This window comes from Fukomys damarensis, unplaced genomic scaffold (assembly GCF_012274545.1).
Source record: "Fukomys damarensis isolate Sample0158 unplaced genomic scaffold, DMR_v1.0_HiC HiC_scaffold_16, whole genome shotgun sequence".
NCBI classification, from domain to species: domain Eukaryota; kingdom Metazoa; phylum Chordata; class Mammalia; order Rodentia; family Bathyergidae; genus Fukomys; species Fukomys damarensis.
Window position 1 is genome coordinate 19,839,707 of NW_022900928.1, and position 21,652 is coordinate 19,861,358.

General features: G+C 38.8%; 1 protein-coding gene across 2 annotated transcripts in view; it reads left to right on the forward strand.

The window, feature by feature from the left end:
- Positions 1–6: 6 nt before the first annotated feature.
- Positions 7–21,652, forward strand: part of Tmem41b (transmembrane protein 41B) — a 24,748-nt gene continuing 3,102 nt past the window's right edge. For both annotated transcript variants that reach the window (XM_010615300.2, XM_010615301.3), the window contains exons 1-7: positions 7–84; positions 204–329; positions 7,440–7,557; positions 10,470–10,598; positions 15,645–15,738; positions 16,574–16,678; positions 19,102–19,240. In XM_010615300.2, the coding sequence (XP_010613602.1) occupies positions 209–329; positions 7,440–7,557; positions 10,470–10,598; positions 15,645–15,738; positions 16,574–16,678; positions 19,102–19,240 (706 nt within the window). In that variant the 5' untranslated portion in view covers positions 7–84; positions 204–208. The remainder of the gene's footprint in view (positions 85–203; positions 330–7,439; positions 7,558–10,469; positions 10,599–15,644; positions 15,739–16,573; positions 16,679–19,101; positions 19,241–21,652) is intronic.

Sequence of the window (21,652 nt, forward strand, 5' to 3'; positions counted from 1 at the left end):
GCGGCGCAGGGCGGGGCCTCGTCCCAGCCGGCGCTGCGGTGTCCACTGAGCGTCACTGTACTTGCCGGGCTGAGGTCGTCTCAGGTGAGGAGGTCGCGCCGGAAGTGGCTCTGGCTTGGCGCCTGGGCGTGGTAAAGCATCTGCTCCCGGCTTTGTTGTTAGGGGGCCTCTGCGTCACCCAGCTCTCTCCCCTTGCCTTGCAGCTGCCATGGCGAAAGGCAGAGTCTCAGAGCGATCGCCGGCCGGCGCGCTCCACACGAACGCAGGGAAGGACGGGACGGAGGGGACGCGGGGACCCGCGGCGCCCGTTAGCGGAGACCACCTGAAGGGTGAGTGGACCTGGGGGTCCAGGGCTGAGTGTGCCTGGAGCGGCTGCGGAGGGAAAGGACACCAGCGGATCTCGGGGGCTTGCGGGGAAGGAGCGGCCTGCTGGCGTCCGGGCCGGAGCTAGGCAGGGGTTCCTCGAGCATATCCTCCTACCCCGCACAGCGAAAGCCGGACGCCTGGTGGGTGAGTGGCAAGTGCCTTTTTTTAAAATTTTTTTTTGATACCGGGGATCGAACTCAGGACCTTGTGCTTGCGAGCAGCCGGTGGCGGGATCACTGAGCCAAATCCCCTGCTCGCAAATGCCTTTTAAATTGAATTCAGTCCAAAGAAATGACAGCTGGCTACTTCCGACCCGGGGAGATTGTAAGTTTGATAACGAAGCCAGACAGATCGAGAAGGAACTTTAGCATTCGTTGCGTTGTTACAGATGAAGAAACTGAGGCTCCGGCTAGGGTACATCACTTGTGTATAGTCACAAAGCCAAATTAGTACAGTAGTTAAGAGCAGGGACTTGATCTTCTGAGTGGCACTCCCAGGTGGCAGGGAGTACCTACCTGGATTTGAGTCTTTTCTTTATCTTTTACTTGGAACCTTGGGCTTGTTAACTTTCTTTCTTTCTTTATTTTAGTACTGGGGATGGAAGTCCGGTCCTTGCGCTCGCGAGGCAGGCAGCAGAACCACTGAGCCAAATCCCCAGCCCCGGGCTTGTCAACTTTAAAAGGCTCAGTGTCCAAACTGTAAAATGGGGATAATACTATTATCTGTTTAATCGGTTGATGCATGAGTTAAATGAAATAATTCATGTTAACAGTTAATAACCTTATAGCTAAGCACATTCATTTTAAAACCACTTCCCCCGGCTACAGCATCCTGGAATTTTTCGCAGGGCTTTAAATACTGTTTTGTTTTGGTTTTTTGAGACAGGGTCTTATGTAGTTCAGGGTGGCCGTGAAGTCACTGTGTAGCCCAGGCTGGTCTCGAACTCTCAGCAGTCTTCCTGTCTCAGCCTCCCAAATGCTGGAACTACATGCGTGTACCACTATGCCTGGCTTAAATTTGTTCTAAGAGAAAAAGTATACTTAGAAACTAAATACCGTGATTCCATCTTTGCACAAAATTGCTTATTGCTTTTCAGCAGTAGAAATGATTGAGCTTTTAAGAAGCATTTTTAAGCTCATAAAGAAATTATCACATCCACATGGTGCCACACACATGAGGCAGGATGATGAACTGTGTAGCTAGACCCTGTCTCAAGGAAAAAAAAAGTGTAAAGGGAATTACAGGTAATGTAATTTCAAATAAATTTATTTTAAAAATTTAATGAATTAACTCACTTTGTGTCCCAGGCTGGCCTCAGTCTCCTGAGTACTGGGAGTGCAAGCAGGTGCCACCATGCCCAGCCTTACTTACTGTTTTATAATATTGTCAAGTGATTTTTGCAGACAACACATCTATAAAGTGTGAAGGCATGCCTTCTTAGAGAAATAGAGTTTGAATAAGTAATGAGAGAAGGAGTTGCTGGGCCAGGGAAACAGCTCAAAGGTTAGCGTGAACCTTTTGTGTGTGTCAGCAAAGAGACTAATTTGTTGTCAGTGGAGGTGTTCTGTTGGGTGACAGTAAGCATTGGCCTTCTTGATTGGCCTGTTCCAATGGCATCAGATTATATTAAGCTAGGGAATTTTTTATCCAGCCTGATGATTAATGATTGCCAATTTTTTTCTTTTTCCTCTCTTCTCCCTTTGTCTTTCTCTAACTCATGTTAGAAATACAATGTTCCAGATCAGATATATTTCAGAGGTAAAGCATTTGTCTAGCATGTAGGTTCAATTTTTAAAAAAATTTTTATTAGTACATAATGATTACATTCATCATGGGGAGTTGATACATCCCCTTCTTCCTCAACTTTTTTTGGGGGGGTATGGGGGATCGAATTCGGGACCTTGCCCTTGTGGAGCAGGTGGCCGTTCCTCCTTATTTCTTGAAGTCATATTCATTTATATAGATTTTGTATGTAGCAGATCATAATGTAAAATAAATTACAATGGAACAAAAATATTTGAGAAACACTATTGTTTTTCATTGACTTATTTATTTATTGGTGATAGTAGGGATCAAACCCAATGGTACTCTACCACTGAGCTACATCCTTATCCTTTTACATTTTTTCTTTTGAGACAGAGTCTTGCCAAATTGTCCAGGCGGGCCTCTGACATGCCATCCTCTTGCCTCAGCCTGTTGAGTAGCTGGGATTATAGGCTTGCACCCTGGTGCCCAGCTATCAGGAACCACTGTCTTGAAGTTGCTTTTATTTGTTTCTTTGTTTGTTTGTTTTTGAGACAGGGTCTCACTATGTAGTTGAGACTGACCTGGAATTCACTATGTAGCCCAGGCTGGTCTCGAACTCAGTGATCCTCCTGCCTCAGCCTTTGAAGTTGCTTTTAAAAGGCAGTATTGTTCAAACTGGAATAATAAATCTGTCTTAGATTCCTATTCTGGATCCTGCCTTGCTAATTTGCTTCATCAAGTAACTCCTTAAGATTCACAGTAAGCATAGTTCTTGCTGGCTTAGAACAAATAGGAAGCTCTCATTACTGAGACGTGGGATCTAAAAGTAGAATTGGCAATGGGACATTAACCAAGGTATTGGTGTGATTTGATGTTGCCAGTCTCAACACAAATTTTGTATTTTAGGCATTTTTCTCTTTTTTGTCTACAGTAAATAGAAAACTCAATTGAAACCTTTACTGAAAGAGAATTTGTTGGTTTAGGTAATTTAAAAATCAGTAAAGTAGAATTTAGTGTCATCAAGCTGGAACCTGTAGCTCAGTTCTGTCTCAGCATCAGGTTTTTTTTCTTATCTTGGTTTGCTTTAACATAAGCTTAGTTCTGTTTGTTTGTTTGTTTGTTCTTTGAGGTAGGGTCTCTCTTTATAGTTCAGGCTGGCCCTGAACTTCCAATGTAGCCCAGGCTGGCCTGAACGCAGCCTCTGGAGTGCTGGGATTACAGGCATGTGCCACCATGTCCACCTTTAGTTCTTGAATTCCAGGAAAGCTAAATGCTTTCTTGTTAGTTTTTTTACTTGTTTATTTTTTAGTTTTGAGAATTTTTGTCCTAGCACAGTGATGGTGAACCTTTTAGAGTTTTCAACAATAGAAACAGCCTGCTGTGGCACGTGTGCCATAGGTTTACCCCCACTGTCCTCGCACTATCAGAGTCTTGGTATTCACTGTATTGCTTCATTCCAGGTGCTAGTCTCTGAACTTCTTTCTGTTGTTAGATGGTGAAAAACAACCTGATTGTCTGGTTCTAATTCATGTTATATACCCAGAAAAGGGAGTAGGAATGGGGCTAAGTCAGTTTTCCTGGTAATGTAGAACACTCATGATTTTCCTCTATATTGGTATAGAAATAAAGAAAATGAACCTGTCTGTGAGGAAATACCTTGGGGTGGCTAATTTATTAAGAAAATTTAGTGTATAGTTTTGCTGGTTCAAGGACATGACACCTTATTGGTCCTCTGGTGAGGCCCTCATGGAGGATGTAAATATTAGAAGTCACATCTTGAGTCAGGAGGCAGATAGGACTAAGTGGGGCTGAAATCCGACTTTCATGTTAACTCTGGCAGAACTATCAAGGAGACCTGTGGGCAAACCTGTGGGCAAACCCCCAATGACCCAAGGACCTCTTAGTAGGTGCCACCTCCCTAAGTCAACTAATTCTCAGGCATTCCATCGCAGTGAACCCTGGGGGACACTCAGGCAACCCCCAAAACATAGCAGACAGCTACAAGCAAAGAATAAGGATTTTATCAAAGGTGTTGGCTCAGTTGATATATGAAATCCAGGCTGTATATGGAAGGAAAAGAGGCTGGGATGTAGCTCAGTGGAACTGGAACTGCCTGGCAAACACAAGGTCCTGAGTTCAATCCTTGGTACCACCACCAAAGAAAAAAAAAAAAAAAAGAAAAGAAATGAATATTAGAAAATTTTTTTAGTTTAAAAAAATTTTTGGTGCATTTTATTTATTTTATTTTTATTTTTTGGGTACATTTTAGACATACATAATGGTAACATTCTTCATTGGGGATTTTACCTGTACATGATGGATCCTTTTTTCCCATTCTCTCCTCTAACCCCTCTGCCCCTCCTTATTTACAAAAGCTTTGTTTCCACTTTTTTCTTTCTTGAATATTAGAATTTAAAATGTCCACAGGAAAGCAGTTTCAGGCAATGTTAGAATTTAGTGGGTAGTGCTGGAAGTGGGTGGCTGAATTGGAACAGAAATGAATGTCTATGAGACTGGGTGGATCATTTAAATGATTGGTGAAATCTTTTAGGATTGTGGAGATTATTATAAGCTTGGTATTGGTCCTCAGTAAACAGATACACCTGAAAGTGGGTAGGTGGTTGTGAGAGAGAGTGTGTAGATTGTTTTTTTGTTTTGTTTTGTTGGGTACCAGGAATCAAACTTGGGACCTTGCAAGGCAGTGTGTAGATTGGATGGTAGCAGCGTTGTTGCAGGGTATAGGGCTTGAAGACTGATTTCTTACAGGAGTTTGAGAGTGCTACTTTTTCACATAAATGTGCCTTCATGTTTTTTAAAAAAATTGTTTATATTTAATAGCTTCTTTAATTTATACTTGATGGTATTACTACCATTTTCTTTTCTTTCTTTTTTTTGTTTTTTTTTTACATAGTCTTACTATGTAGTTGAGACTAACCTGTGTAGCCCAGGCTGGTCTCAAACTCACAGCGATCCTCCTGCCTCAGCCTCCCGAGTACTGGGGTTACATTACAAGCGTGTGCCACCACACCCAGCTCTACCATTTTCATTATCAAGTCAGTGATTTTTTAAATTTTTAACCTTTTTTTTTTTTTTTTTAATTTTTTTTTGGTTTTTTGAGACAGGGTCTCACTATGTAGTTGAAACTGCCCTGGAACTCACTATGTAGCCCAGGCACTCACAGTGATCCTCTTGTTTCAGCCTTCCAAGTGCTGGGATTACAGGCGTGCGCCATCACGCCTGGCTATTTTAAGCTTTAAAGCCCTTGAAATATTTTACTTTAACTGTGTTACAACAGTGTTGTGACTTTAAAAGTTTTCTTGTTCTGTAGACTTATGTCCTCAAGAGAAACAGGTTTTCCTTCATGGTGGGGTCAAGTATATTAGAAAACACTCAATGTTGAGGACAAGAGGTCTGGATAACCAGTAAGAGTAATTCCTAAGATCTTGTAGATATTGCAACATTTTGCTTTCTGAAAGATTTTTACATGAAACTAATAAGAATGAAGGCAGCATTAGAGATTGTTAGAGTTAATTTATGTTTTTTAGGATGGAATTCTTTTTTTTTTTTTTTTTTTGAGACAGGGTCTCACTCTGTAGTTGAGACTGACCTGGAACTCACTATGTAGCCCAGGCTGGTTTTGAACTCACAGCGATCCTCCTGCCTCAGCCTCCCGAGTGCTGGGATTACAGGCGTGCACCACCTCGCCCGGTTTAGGATGGATTTCTTTTGTGTTAGAGAAAGTGTGATTGCTTGTAAGAAAAAAATTGAAGATGTTGGGGAAAAGGGAATTTAAAGAGCAAGATTTAGAGGGCAGTTTGTTAGCACTAATGAAAAAATAAGGGGAAAGGGAAGATAATTCCATGAACAGATCTTGAGGTAGACATTGGGGAGCTCACTAAAGTAGGAGTCAGTGTCTTTGGTTGTAGGCAGAAGAAGGTAGAAATAAAATGGCCAAGTAATCTTTTTGGAGAGTGATAGAAAAGGATTACTGTTTATCAGTGATTACCTTGATAGAAGCTAGGAAACTGTGAACTTGTAGGCTGAAGGAGCACATTTCTGACTTTTTCTAACACTGTCAGGGGAAGAGGTTAAAAAGCAGATAATCGTATAATTTAGACTAGGAGCTGGTATGATGGAAGATTTGGAAGTAAATAAGTATGAGTAGTTGTAAATGCTAAAGGCACTTGCATCTAATGTCGCCATAAGAAGGAACACTATAAATGTATATACCTGAAATTTAGATACAGATTTTAACAACAAGATTTAGAACTTTTATCTATGTTTAGATACTGTAAGTGAATTACATACTAATCCCTGGGTTTATTAGAATTATATGCAAGGATTGTTGTTGAATCGTAATCACCAACAATCCCTTTTTACCAGTTTGTTTTTTTGTTTGTTTGGTTTTTGGTTTTTGGTTTTTGGTTTTTTTGGTACCTGCAATCAAACTCAGGTCTTTGTGCTTGTGAGGCAGGTGGCAGAACCACTGAGCTAAATCCCTGACTCCCTTTTTACCAGTTTGTATGAAAGAAAGGAGTGCTTCCAAATTGAATATCTTCTTTTTTTCCTTTCATTTGTTCAGTTGTTGCCTTGTGCTGCTGTTTAACACAGTGCTTAAAAAACTTTGCCTAATTTTAGAGTGAAAAAAATAGTTATTAAGGTAAACCTAGAGGTTAATTTTGTTCAGATGTCTATATATTTCATGATCCAACTAACTGTAAAATAACAAGCAGCAATCGAAATAACATGTACTCAAGGAAAACTCAGGATAGTTAATGTTCTGCTGTTCAGTTAAACATTGTCTGGACCTTTCTCCTGTCTCATTTTAGGAATGGTGAGTTTATAATGTAATGAAAAAAATCATTTAATTTTAGAGCTAACATACTAAATGCCTTATTTAATTTGTTTGCCTTATTTAATCTTTAAGAGAACTACGTTACCTATTTAAATCCTTAAGATTATATTTAGCTTTAGCTACACACAGTGCAGGTTAGAAGGCTAATCCTTTTCCAATCATTTTTTTTTTTTTTTGTCCTGTGGATCGAACTCATGACTTTGTGCTTTCAAGGCAGACAGCAGAACCACTGAGTTAAATCCCCAGCCTCCCATCTTTTAATATTCAGCTAAGTTTCCACCTGCATCCTGAATCTTGCTTTCATCACTCCAAACCATACTCTTGCTTTCCTATAAACCAAGTCCCTTTTAACTCTGCTCTTCTTTGGTAGTGGTTCTTGAGGTACATGTTGGGTTGAAATGCTGTTTTCCTTATATTTATTTACATTTGTGTTTATGTTATTTATATTTACCTTTTTTCCTCCTTCTTCCAGAAAAAGCCTGGGCAGAAGCTGGGTCAGCAAGAATGTCACTGCTTATATTGGTGTCCATTTTCCTATCTGCAGCTTTTCTTATGTTTTTGGTATATAAAAATTTTCCTCAGCTTAGTGAGTAAGTATGCAAGAAAGAAACTGAAAATATCTGGGTATTTGTGAGACGAAAGTGGATTTTTAAAAAAAGAAAGTGAATTAAGGCTGGGGATTTAGCTCAGTGGTGCTGCTGCCTGCCCCACAAGTGCAAGGTCCCTAGTTCTATCCCCTGTACCAAAAAGAAAAAAAAGAAAGAAAATGAATTAAAAGCTAAGCTTATTTTAAGTAACAGACATCATGATGATTGTGTATTAGCTTTCATGACTTGTAGCAAGTCTACATCAGTACTATGATTTAAATATTGTTTTCAACTTTGCCTGTTGGTTTTCTATGCAAGACTTTTCTAGTATTGCTTTTCTAATAAGGTAACTACTATAAGAAAGATATTGATTTAAGTTGTGGTACTGGGGATTGACCGCAGGGTTACTGAACTATATCCCCAGCCTTTTAAAAAATTCTTTAATTTTTATTTATTTATTTATTTTGGTACCGGGGATCAAACTTGGGTCCTTGCGCTTGTGAGGCAGGTGGCAGAACCACTGAGCTAAATCCCTGGACCCCTGGCCGTTTTTTTTGCCTTGCAAGTGCTGAGTTTGATCCCCAGTACCCCACCTCAAAAAAATCGGAAAATACCACCTGTTTCTCGCAACTTAAACTTTGTTTTGCAGTACAAAGGATTGAACCCTCGAGAATGCAAAGTGCTTTGCCCTTGAGAGTGCAAAGCATGCACTCTCCCACTGAGCTATGCTTACAGCTCCAGTATTTTGATTTCTTCCATCAGTGCAAATGCCTTTGGAATGGTAGCACGAAGAGTTATTAAGTTAAATTAATATGATTTAATTTTATTTATTTATTTTTAATATGATTTAATTTTAGAATCTTTCTGGGTTTTGATCAAGGAGTAGAAAACAGTTGATTTTTTTAAAAGAGCAGATTGAAAGAGGGGAGGAATAGAGTGGAAAGGTTGTCTTTGCTTCTAGTCTGCCCTAAGAATGTTAACATATTACTTGTATCAAACAACGTACTATTATAAGCCTTTTATATTTATCTTGGTTGCACTCTGCATATATTTATATATGTGTCTGCATGCATACATACGCATGTATGTACACCGCTGTAGGGAGTCTTCAATTTTACTTTTTTAAAATTTTGAGACAGGGTCTCACTATGTAATTCAGGCTGGCCTTGAACTCGCTATGTAGCCTAGGCAGGCCTAGAACTTGGGGTGATGCTTCTGCCTTAGCCTCCCAAGTGCTGGGATTATAGGCATGCATCGCCATGACCAGCTGAGTCTTTAGTGGTGGGTGGTACTGGGGATCGAACTCAGGACCTTATGCTTGTGAGGCAGGCAGTGGCACTGCTGAGCTACATCTCTTAGTTTTAAGATTTTATAAATAAGCTACTTTAGTTTACCAGCTTTTTTTTTTCTCCCCTGAGATAGCACCTCATTACTTAGCCCCAGCTGGCCTTGAAGTAGCTGTCCTGCCTCACCCTTGCAAGTGCTAGGATTATGGCCATGTGCCACCATACCTAGCTGCCAAGTATTTTTATTTATTTTATTTTATTTTTGGTACTGAATCGAACTCAAGACCTTGTGCTTGTGAGGCAGGCGTGGTGCCACTGAGCTAAATCCCTGGACCTGCTACCAGGTATTTTTAAAGGATTTAGAAAAGCTAGGCCAGGAATTTAGCTCAATGGTTCCTCTGCCTCCCTCCAAAGTGCAAGGACCTGAGTTCAATCCCTGGTGCCCCTCTCCCCGCAAAAAAGAAAAACAGCAGCATTCAACTACATGGTTGTGCATGCCTATAGTCACAGCTACTGAGGAGGATCTGAGATAGGATTGCTGAAGTTCATGATTTCGAGTCCAGCCTGGGCAATACAGTAAGACCTTGTCTCAATTTAAAAAATTACAGTAAATATCATAAGAAAGGTGCATTGTGTCATTGTTCTGCAGAGTAAAAATATGAAAACAAATGAGCATAATATACCTTAAATACAAGGATGATTACTTGGAACTTTGATAAAATCATTTAATTCCAAACAAGGTACCCAATTTAAAGTAAAATCAATAGTGCCGGGTATGGTGGCTCATTCCTGTAATCCCAGTACTCAGGAGGCAGAAGCAGGAGGATTGCCACAAGTTCGAGGCCAGCCTGAACTATAAAGTGAAACCCTGTTTCAAAAAAACCAAGAAAAAAGTAAAATTAATAGAAAAGGAAAAATATTTTAACTTTTTCTAAACTTTTAGCTGGGATAGTCCAGAAAAGGTGTGAATTCATTAAAATTTTAATTTTCATTATAAATGATTATTAACTTTTACTTATGAGGATTACCCAAAGTGATGTTAAATACTTTTTTTTTTTTTTTTTGTGGTACCGGGGATCGAACTCAGGTCCTTGTGCTTGCGAGGCAGGCTAAATACGTTTTAAATATACTAACACCAGTGGATCATGTCTTAATATTTTAATTTTAAGTTCAAGCCAGTATTGGAGTAAATGATTTTAACTTTTAGTTTGTGTTATCATGAACTTTCATATGTAGATTATATACCTCGGGAAATTAAAGCATTAATACATACTTTATAGACTTTTAAACTTAAAAATTTTTAATGTAGCCTTATCATATTATGTAGAGAAAGGCCTCAAATCTTTTTGGATAAAATTCCATGTTTTTGGGCTGGGGATTTAGCTCAGTGGTTCCAGTGCCTGCATCACAAGTGCAAGGGCCCTAGTTTGATCTCTGGTACCAAAGGAAAAAAAAAAAAAAGCAAACTCCATGTTTTGATTTGATTTTTATTTTATCATAGTAAAATTCTGCTTAAATGTTTTCATTTTCATTAAAAAAAAAAAAGCAAACTACATGTTTTGATTTGATTTTTATTTTATCATAGTAAAATTCTGCTTAAATGTTTTCATTTTCATTTTATTTCTTTAGAGAAGAAAGAATGACTATGAAGGTTCCCAGAGATATGGATGATGCCAAGGCTCTAGGAAAAGTTTTATCCAAATATAAGGACACCTTTTATGTACAAGTACTTGTAGCTTATTTTACTACATATATTTTGTATCCTTTTAACTGAAAAATGTTGTTTAATTTTGTTCAAGTAAAGGTTTAAAAGGTCTGCTGTTTAGTTACAACACAACATTTTTATTTTAAAATATATTATGTAGCGTTACAATATTAAATAAAATAATGAAAGATTAAAGTGGCACAATTTCTAACTAATTCTGTCTCCTCAATTTAGGTTTTTTGGTTTGTTTGTTTTTGGTACTGGGGATGGAACTCAGGACCTTGTGCTTGTGAGGCAAGCATGGTGTCACTGAGCTAAATCCCTGGCCCTATTTTTATTTCTGAATATCTGTTACCAGTTTTTTGGGGAATTGTGCTTATTTCATTTATCAGATATTTTCCTTTTCTCTGTAATTTAGGATATTTATCTGTTGTTTGAATTACTAGTTATCTCTTTGTTTTTAAGAATATTCCATGTTTTTTGTTGTTGTTGTTGTTTTGTTTTAATGACGGGGCCTTAACTAAGTTGCTCTGGATGGGCTGGAACTCTTGATCCTCCTACCTCAACTTCCTAGAGTGTAACCACATTCATTTTTCCCCCCCTGTCTTTCTCTCTCTCTCTCTCTCTCTCTCTCTCTCTCTCTCTCTCTTTTTTTGGTAGCTTTTTGAGACAGGGTCTTTTTTTTGTTTTTGTTTTTTGAGACAGGGTCTCACTATGTAGTTGAGACTGACCTGGAACTCACTATGTAGCCCAGGCTGGTCTCAAACTCACAGTGATCCTCCTGCCTCAGCCTCCTGAGTGCTGGCATTTCAGGCATGTGCCACCACGCCCAGCCAGTTCTTTTCTTCTATTTATGTTTCACAAATTTTTAAAAATTAATTTTATTTTATCCCACCCCCCTCCCAAGTGTTTTGAGTATATATGTGAACACATTGGAGAGCTTATTCAGCATAGGCAATTTAGTGACAGGTTTAGGGAAGCTTTAAATTCTAATATAAAAAAGCATTTGTAGTTGGTAGTATGCTTTATGCAGTTAATTTTATCATTATCCTTCCTATTAGAAAAAATTCAAATCTGGAGAACATTTGGAGAATAAATATACTTTTGTGAGGGGGTGGTACCAGGGATCGAACTCAGGACCTTGTGCTTGCAAGGCAGGTGTGGTGCCGCTGAGTTAATCCGTGGCCCCCTACATTTTTTTTTTTTGTACCTGGGATTGAACCTTGGGCCTTTGTGCTTGCAAGACAGGTGGTGGCACCCCTGAGCTAAATCCCTGGCCCCCTACATATCTTTTTGACAGGCCATTTTGGGCAGCTGTTTGGTCAGATTATGTCATTGTACATATACTGCCTTCCATAACTGCTACCTTTTCCTTTTAACTCCATTTTGTCAATACTCTGTGAAAATCTTACTGCCGGATTTATAGGTTATTTTGCCTTATGTCCTGTACTTCAGTAATGAATTGAAATGTTTTCCTTAGTGCTCGCCTTGGCCGCATATATATACTAAAATTGAAATGTTTTCCCTAAATAAGAAACAAACCTGGTTCATCCTTTTCATTTATCTTTTATAAACCTTTTGTGAACATTTTGTCAACAAGATCTATAATTTCTAAGTTGGAAATTCTTGTTTTTTGCCCCATTTTCACTCCCTACATTGGGAGGGATTTATGATGGGAGGTAAAGGAGATGTCACCACTCTGGCCAATCAGCTAGTTAGTGTGAATGAATTTTGGACTTTTATGGGGCATTAAATGTAGCCTTGTTATCTTTTTTTTTACGTTTATACTTTTTTACTTTTATTATATCCCATTCCCTCCCTCAAGCCCCCTGCTCTCCCTGTGTGCAAAAGCTTCATCTCCATTTTTTCCTTCTATTCTCACTTTTTTTGTCCCTGTCTTCCTTTCTCCCTCCTTTGTTCCCCTTCCCATTTGAACACTTTCTTCCCATTTCTCAACATGCATTGTACATCTCAGTCCTAATTTCCATATTCAGTTTCTCACACCAGAGAAACAATACGGTATTTAAACATGTGTGTCCGATTTATTTCACTTAGGAGTATGGTCTCAAGGTCCATCCATTTAGCTATAAATATCTGAAACTCATCCTTCTTCATTAGTCTTGTTATCTTAATGTCCACATAAAATTTAGTATAAAAACTATCCTGCAGGCCAGGCATAGTGGTGCATGCCTGTAATCCCAGTACTCGGGAGACTGAAGCCGGAGAATCTCCATGAGTTTGAGGCCAGCCTGAACTCTGCATAGTGAGGCCCTGTCTCAAAAAACGAAAACAGGGCTGGGGATTTAGCTCAGTGGTTCCTCTGCCTGCTTTGCAAGTGCAAGGTCCTGAGTTTGATCCCCGGTACCAAAAAAAACAAAAACAAAAAAACCTGTCCTGCAGAAGGTTATATAAAGTATATCTTATTTAAAATTTTAAATATTGATTAATATTGTCAATTCAGATTATATATTGTTACTGTTTACTTGATAATAGTAATGATTTCATATATTATAGATTTTTATAACTTGTTAAATCTAAATTTTCTTACAGTAGTCTTAACTTTTGAATTTTAAATTATAAATGTTTAGGGGCTGGGGATTCAGTTCAGTGGTTCGGGCACCTGCTTTGCAAGTGCAAGGACCTGAGATCAATCCCCAGTACCAAAAAAAAAAAAAAAAATTATAAATGTTTAAACTTGGTGAGCAAAGGGAAATACTTTGTCTTAGGGCACATAACTTGGTTTTACTAGTAACAGGACTGATTAATAAAAGGTGATTCATCTTTAACTTTTAAAAGTTCTTGCAGGCACATTAGAAAAAGTAAAAAGGAACGCCTATAATTAATTCAACTAATAATATATTTGAAACAGTATAGCAAATATTTTATCATTTCAAAATGTATTTGGTAAGCTGGCCATGGTGGCACATGCCTGTAATGCTAGCCCCTGGGAAGCTAAGGCTCCTGGACTGAGTTCAAGGCCAGCCTAGGCTACCTCGGGAGGCAAGTGATACTAGATTCAATAGTGCAAGCACTTGTACCTCTGGAATAAGACCTAATTTCAAATTCTTGTGTATTTTTTATATTATATTCCTTTTTTTAACCCTAGCTTTCATTTATTTAACCAATTTCTTAAAATACTAATTGTATGCTAAGGACTGATCTAGTGCTTTAATTATTCAAAAGCAGAAAACTGTTTCCAGCTGTAATAATGAGAAATACTAGGTAGAGGTATAGCACAGGCCTGGACAGACCTAGAGCAGAGCCCTAAGCACAGAGCATTGTTAGGAAGCGATCGTGGTCCAGTTTAGGTGGAGTAGAGGGCATAAGAGAGGAGGACTGAGAAGTAAGTCTAGGATGCTGGGCAGCTGCGCTGTCACCACAGAGGACTCTGGATAGCAAGCTAAAGAATTTAGAATATTTGGTATTGAATAGTCATTGAAGACTGTGAAGCAGAGGATAATGTTAAAAGTGTCAATGCTGGGCATAACAGCATGTGCCTGTTACTTTCTTTTTTGGGGGGGGTAGTGAGCATTGAACTCAGGACCTTGTGCTTGCAAGGTAGGCACAGCACCATTGAGCTAAATCCGCAGCTCTCTATTACTTTCTTATTGCTGAGATATACCCAACACCTGTAAAAGGGGGTGAGGTTTAGTTTGAGTCACGGTTTGTAGAGGTTTCAGTTGATAGTTGTCTGGGCAGCGTGGCAAAGGAGAAACAGTTCTTGGCAGGGTGAGCAGGAAGCGGAGAGAGGGGTGGAGGAGCATATGCTGTTCCAGGCCACGCCTGCAGTAACCCATCTCTTCCTACCCTCACCTTCCCAGCATCACACTCAGCTGTAAACCCATCAGTAGACTAATCCAGTATCACCCCCCATGGTCTAGTTATCTCCCCAAAACCCCACCTATAAGTACTTTGGGGGAACATCTGGATAAAAGCCGTAACACCTGTGATCCCAGCTACTGGGGAGGCTGAGGCCAGAGGATCATGAGCTTGAGGCCAGCCTGACCCACCTAGCAAGACCCTGTTTCAAAATAACAATTTAAAAAATGTCTGGGAATGTAGCTCATTGGCAGCGCCCCTGAGTTCAAACCACACACACAAAAAAATCATTCGTTTTCATCTTTTTGTTTCCCTAGACCAAAAAAGAGTAACTTTTTATTTAATTCTTAGAAATAAATTTCTTGTTAAAGTATTTGAATATTTGAAACATATACAGAAGTAGAGATATTCTTTATTTTTGTTTGCTTTTTGGGACACATTCTGTCTTCTGCCTCAGCTTCCTAAGTGCTAGAATTATTGACGTGCACCATACATCTGACACCCTCAATTCTCTTTTAAATGAGTAGTTAATTGATATGTTTCATAGTTAAATTTAAAATAATTATCATAGCTTATGAGTACCTAGATTTCTATAGAGATCATGTTTTCTGAGAATAGGAGTAAATCAAAGTGCATTAAAGAATTCTGTATGTTATTTAAAAGATTATTGAAGATTTCTTTTTTCCTTTTTTTAATCACATCGCCGAATTCCTTTCTTTATGGTACATGTTGGATTTGTCTTGCTCTTTATTAGCACAATTTTATTAGCATTGTATTTATTTACTATATATTTTGGTATTTATTGATAAGTAAATGGTCAACTTAGAGTTGAAGACATTGCAGCTGAGGAATCCTATTTTTAATATTTGGATGTGATTTTATTTTATCTTTTAATATAGGTTGAGCATCTCTAATTAAAAAAATCCAAAACCTGAAATACTCCAGAATCCAAAACAAGTAAAAATACTGCATAAAATTTAGCTTCAGTTTGTGTGTATAAGGTATATATGAAATTTAAATGAATCTAGACCTTAGACTTCATTCCCATCTTAAGGACATTATGTGTATGCTGCAAATGTTCTAGAATCTGAGAAATCCAAAATCCAAAATAGTTCTGTTCCCAAGCATTTTGAATAGGAAATACTCAACCAGTACTGAAATAAGGGTATGGTTTCATTAGCATGATGGTTTCTGTGTCTGTACTTTTTTCTGAAATGTTGGGTTTGTCTTTTAAAAATTCCATTTGATTACGTTTTAATCCTTAACTTAAAAGTTAACAGCTTGCAGACATTTGCTATTCCGGGCTCTATATTTCTCAGTATACTGTCAGGGTTCCTTTATCCCTTTCCACTAGCCTTGTTTCTTGTTTGTTTGGTAAGTATATAAATTGAATTGGGAAACTGGAAAAAACAGCTATAAATAAATTAATGAGAACGATAATGTCACCCTAATCCCACTAATCCAGTAAGTTCCTTTGAGAGCAATTGATGTTTAAGTGATATCTGTTAAGTTCTTCAATGAAGAGATGTTATAATTTATTTTTCTCCCTAGAACTGGGCTATTACAGGTGTAATTGCATTTACAAGTTCCCTTAGCCTTTCTTTCCTATTGTGGGTTTTTTATTTTGCTTTGTTTTCTTGAGATAGGGTCTTGCTATATAGTTCCAGCTGGCCTTGAACTCATGGCAGTCCTTGCCTCTGCCTCTGAAGTGCTGGGATTGTATGTGTGTGCCACCGCACCCACCCAGCTCCTATTGTGTTTTGTAACCTGGACAGTCTACGGGTTTTGGTGGGCACGATGAATTAAGTCTCAGGGGTGGGGTAGTGTTTTTAAGCAGAGCACAGAAAAGCTTAGCTCCTGAAATTGGTTTTTTTTTTTTTTGGTACTGAGGATTGAACTCTGGTCCTTGTGCTTGCGAGGCAGGCAGCAGAATCCCTGAGCTAAATCCCTGAAATTGTATTCTTATTCTAAAGGCTAACAGTAATTATTTGGATATACAGTAGTCCTCTTAAGTTTAATTGCAAATGCCAGTTGACGTCATTTGAATTACAGTTTGGTCTAAGAAAGATCTACTTCAGGTGAGTTCTCTACATCAGAGATGTATAGAGTGACCTTCCTGTCTCCCAAAGAAGCAAACTAGTTGAGCTTTTCCTCGGGTAGATAGTTCATGGTAAAACACAAAGTACTCATGGCCTCTGTTGTTTTCCAGTGTTCCGGACTTGGTGCCTCATTCTGCTATATGCTCTCCTATTTAGTTGGGAGACCAGTTGTATACAGATACCTAACAGAGAAAGCAGTAAAATGGTCACAGCAGGTAAATATATGTTATTGTTGTTGTTTCTTTTTTTTTTTTCTTTATTTTTGGTACTAGGGATTGAACTCGGGACCTTGTGCTTGTGAGGCAAGCACTGGAACCACTGAGCTATATCCTTGGCCCTTCTTTTGTTTTTTGAGACAGAGTCTTGCCCTTTTGCCCATGCTGACCTCAAAACTCCTGGGCTCCTGCCTCATCCTTCTGAGGAGCTTGGACTACAAATGTGTCCCACTGTGTTGTGCTTACTTTTATTTATTTATTTATTTTTTAATTTTTAAAATTTTTTTGGTACCGGGGATTGAACTCCTCCTTGTGCTTACGAGGCAGGCAGCAGAACCACTGAGCTCAATCCCTGGCCCTTGTAATTTTTTTGAGACATAGTCTTGCTATGTCCAGGTTGGCCTGGAACTTGCTAGGTAGCACAGGCTGGCTTCAAACTCTTAACAAGCCTCCTGCCTCAGCCTGTGAAGTGCTGGGATTACAGGTGTGCACCACCATACCTTTCCAAATGTTAATAATTTTAAATACAAATTTTTGAATTTTTCATGCCTATAATGATTGTTTTATCTTTTTTTCTTCCTTGCATGCTAGAGAATCCCTCACTCGGGCAAAGCACACTACCACTGAGTTCCAGGCTGGGTCTCTCCGTAATGATAACATTAATTTTTTAACTTGGTAAATTCAATCAGTAGAAAAATCAAAGCATTACTCTGAAGGTGTCCACGTTCTTGGACACTTTGTGTGTTGTGTTGCATGTTGATTCTGCGCACTTGCAGGGCCGCTGAAAACCTGCATCTGCCAGCTCTTCTAATGCATCCCAGGGGGACTGTGCTCCTGCCAGGAGCCTGGCAGAGCCTGGCAGTGATGGGTATGAGCTAAGAAGCATCAGGAGAATCCAAAGAAATAGATCTCACAGGAATTTGAGAATTGTCCTGTTTTACAAATAGTAAATTTCAGAGAAACTTAGTATTTTGTCATGATCATTTAGCATGGTCTGGAATCTTGGAGCGCTAGACTTGGACACTAGTGCTCTTTTCATTACACTATATATGTACAGAATGGTCAAATAGTTTTACCTGTGAGGTTTTTTTTTTTTTTTAGAAAAGCTACTTTGAGTAGTGAGCATATTAGCTATTCCAAGGGATAGAAACTGTTATATTTAAATCAGCAGAATGTTTTCGAATACTTTTAAAATCTCATTTATCAACAATGAATGAATCCATTTATATGATATATATATTGTAATAGCACAAAATGAAGATTATCTGAAAGTTTTAAAGCTTGGGAGCTAGAGGCTGGGGGTGTTAAGTGGTAGAGGGCTTGGCTAGCACAGGGGAAGCCTGGAGTTTAGTCTCCAGTGCCAACTTCAACACATGTTGGGAGTTAAATTTGTTATTGTCATAGATTGCTTATTACACTGTAGAAAGGTGAAGACATTAAAAACTGGCTGATTGATTTCTTTCCATGAGTTGATTTCTTTCTTTTCTTTTATGTGTGATATTGGGTATGGAACCCCTTCATCCTGAGCTATATCCCTAGCCTCTTTCCATATTTTAAATTTAAGACACTCTTGCTAAATCACTAAGTTTTGCCCAGGCTGCGCTCAAATTTGCAATCCGTCTGCCTTTGCATCCCTGAGTGATGAGATGACAGATGTGTACCACCATATCCAGCTTGAATGTTTCTTTTTTGTTGTTTTTGTTTTTTGAGACAGGGTCTCATTATGTAGTTCAGGCTGCTTTGAATTCACTAAGTAGCCCTGGCTGGCGTCAAACTTGGGGAGATCCTCCTGCCTCAGTCTCCCAAGTGCTGGGGTTATAGGCGCATGACACCATACCCAGCTTGAATATGTTTCTTAAATGTAAATTATGAAAGTTTAATTTGGCACTTTAAGTGTTAATAGCATTATTGAACCATCATTAGACTAATAAGTGAGCCATCTTTAGTAACATAACATTGACCTGCAGTGATGGCAAAGCTTTTAGAGCTTTCAATGATACAAATAGTCTGTTGTGTCTTGTGTGTCATAGGTTCATGACCACTGTAAGAACAATTTTTTAAAAACCTCCTTTATCTCTGGTAATGAGCATTTAACAAATTATCATTTTTAAACTCCTTTTCAAATCATTAATTTGGAACCAAGAAAAAAAAAAAAGATGCGGGGAATGGTGGCACATGCCTGTATCCTAGCATTTAGGAAGCTGAGGCAGGAGGATTGCTTTAAGTTTGAGGTCAGCCTATGTATGCTACAAAGGGAGATGCTGTCTCAAAAAACAAAATACTGTAACAAAACTTATTCATATTGGATAAATTGTGAAATATCAGGAATGAGAAATTGAAATATGTTGTTTTATGTTAAACAGCTTATTTTCAGGATTGGCTTTTATCTGATACTAATATTCTTTTTTTTTTTCTTATGACAGGTTGAACGTCATAGAGAACATCTCATTAACTACATTATATTTTTGAGAATAACACCATTTCTGCCTAATTGGTTTATTAATATTACATCTCCTGTGATAAATGTGCCATTGAAAGTTTTTTTTATCGGCACTTTTCTCGGTAAGGCCCTTGGGTTGTGCTGTGTCGGGGCTCCTTGTGTACTTACTATCTAGCTGGCCAGGGTTGCATGTGCTCTGCAGCCTGAACAGATCACGTAGAGTTCTTGTGCACAAAGCCTGCCCTGCGCAGATAGAGCCTGAGCAGTGATCGTACATTGTGTTGTTTTTTTTGTATTACCTCTTAAAGAGGAACACGTTCTCCAGGGATTTAGCTCAGTGGTTCCACCGCCTGCCTCGCAAGCGCAAGGACCCGAGTTGGTACCGATCCCCAGTACCAAAAGAAAGAGGACCATGTTGTATTGGATATTGTTTTAATAATACAGGATGAAACAGAACTATTTTCCCTAATGCTGGAGATCAAAGCTGAGGGCTTTCCTATGCCAGGCAAGTCTTCCCCACTGAGCTATATCCCCAGTCCTCAGAACTTTTTTTTGCTTGTTTGTTTGTTTTTTTGAGACAGCGTCTCACTATGTACTTGAGACTGACCTGGAACTCACTATGTAGCCCAGGCTGGTCTCGAACTCAAAGTGATCCTCCTGCTTCAGCCTCCCGAGGGCTGGGAATACAGGCATGCGCCACCACGCCCGGCCTCAGAACTTTTTAACTCTAGTCTTTCCCGCAAGTGGAGGGAAAAAAATTTAAGTTGCTCTTTTAAATATTTTTCTTTTGTCTTCTAATCAAGTATGAAACATTGAACTTTAATTTTCAGTAGAGAATTGATCCCATCTTTCACTTTATTGAAATCAACACTTACTGTGTTTGTATGTATTATCGAAAATACAGGGAACAAAGAATCAACATTCTTGCTTTCAAGGCTTTGACACCCGATTCTGAAATTAATCAGCGGACCTGAAGTTTAATTTATATATTTTATGAATTGTTATATGTGTGTATGTGGGTTTTTTTAGGGGGTGGTTATTTGCTTTGCTGTACTAGGGACTGCTCCTGAGCTATATCTCCAACCCTTTTTTAATATTTTGAGCTGGGTTTGATGGTACATACCTGTAATCCTAGCATTTGGGAGGCTGAGGCAGCAATCTCCATGAGTTCGAGGCCAGCCTGGACTATATAAACAATGTCTCAAAAGCCTAAAAGAAAAATTTGAGACAGGATCTCACTGAGTCACTAAGTTGTCCATTTTTCTGTCTCAGCCTTGCAGAGTACTGAGTTTACAGGTGTACCCTGCTGTTGTGGCTGAATTCCTATGGTTCTTTAGTAAATGCTCTTGTGTATTTTTCTTCTTTTGAGTTGGTACAGGTTTTTTTTTTTCTTTTTTATTGAGTTTATTGGTACTTTTTTTTGTAACGGGGATCAAACTTGGGCCTTTGCGCTTGTGAGGCAGGTGGCGGAACCACTGAGTCAAATCCCTGGCCTATTGATACTTTTTAAGTAAGTACAGTACAGTTACATTCGTCATTAGGATCTTGTACCTTTACATTGCAGATCTTGGTTCTCATTTTTTCCCCAGAATTGGTACAGTTTAACTTGAATTGTTGAGATACAAAGAGCAGATTTCTCATGTATTGAATGTCTGTTAGGGCTTAAAGTTGGTTGTAATGGTTTAATATTTTAAAGAAATTCGTTGATAGTCAATTTTATCAGCCTGTGTATTGTTTCTTATCTCCTTATTTTACAAATAAAATGGCTAGAGATTTTGTTTTTCAACTTGTTTTGATTTTTAATGAAATTGATCATTTCTTGGATACTTTTTTATAACCTCTGGTTCTCATATTTTGATTGTCTAGACTAGTAGTGGCGAACTCTTGGCACGTGTACTGCAGCAGGCACACAGAGCCCTCTCTTTTGGCATTTGAGTTAAGTTGCCCCAGCATTGCCCCAGCAGCCAAGCATTTGGATTTCATTACAAGTGTTGGCACTTTGCAATGAATAAGTGGGTTTTGGGTTATAGTTTGGGCACTTGGTCTTTGATAGGTTCGCCATCACTGCTCTGGACAATCTGCTCTTTTGCCAGTGCCAGGGCTTGAACCCCTCAGCAAGTATTCTACCACTGAGCTACACCTACGATACTCAGTTTTATTTCTGAACATTAGACTGTTTTCAGATTTTTGTTTGTTTGTTTGTTTGTTTGTTTTTTTGAGACAGGGTCTCACTATGTAGTTGAGACTGACCTAGAACTCAACTATGTAGCCCAGACTGGTCTTGAACTCACACCCAGCTTCCAGATTTTTTGAAAGACTTAAATATTCTGAGTTGTCTGTTGGTTTTGAAATTAATTTTCCTTAAAAAATGATTATAAAAAATTGAATTCTTGGCCGGGCGTGGTCGCGCACACCTGTAATTCCAGAACTCAGGAGGCTGAGGCAGGAGGATCGCTGTGAGTTCGAGACCAGCCTGGGCTGCATAGTGAGTTCCAGGTCAGTCTCAACTACATAGTGAGACCCTGTCTCAAAAA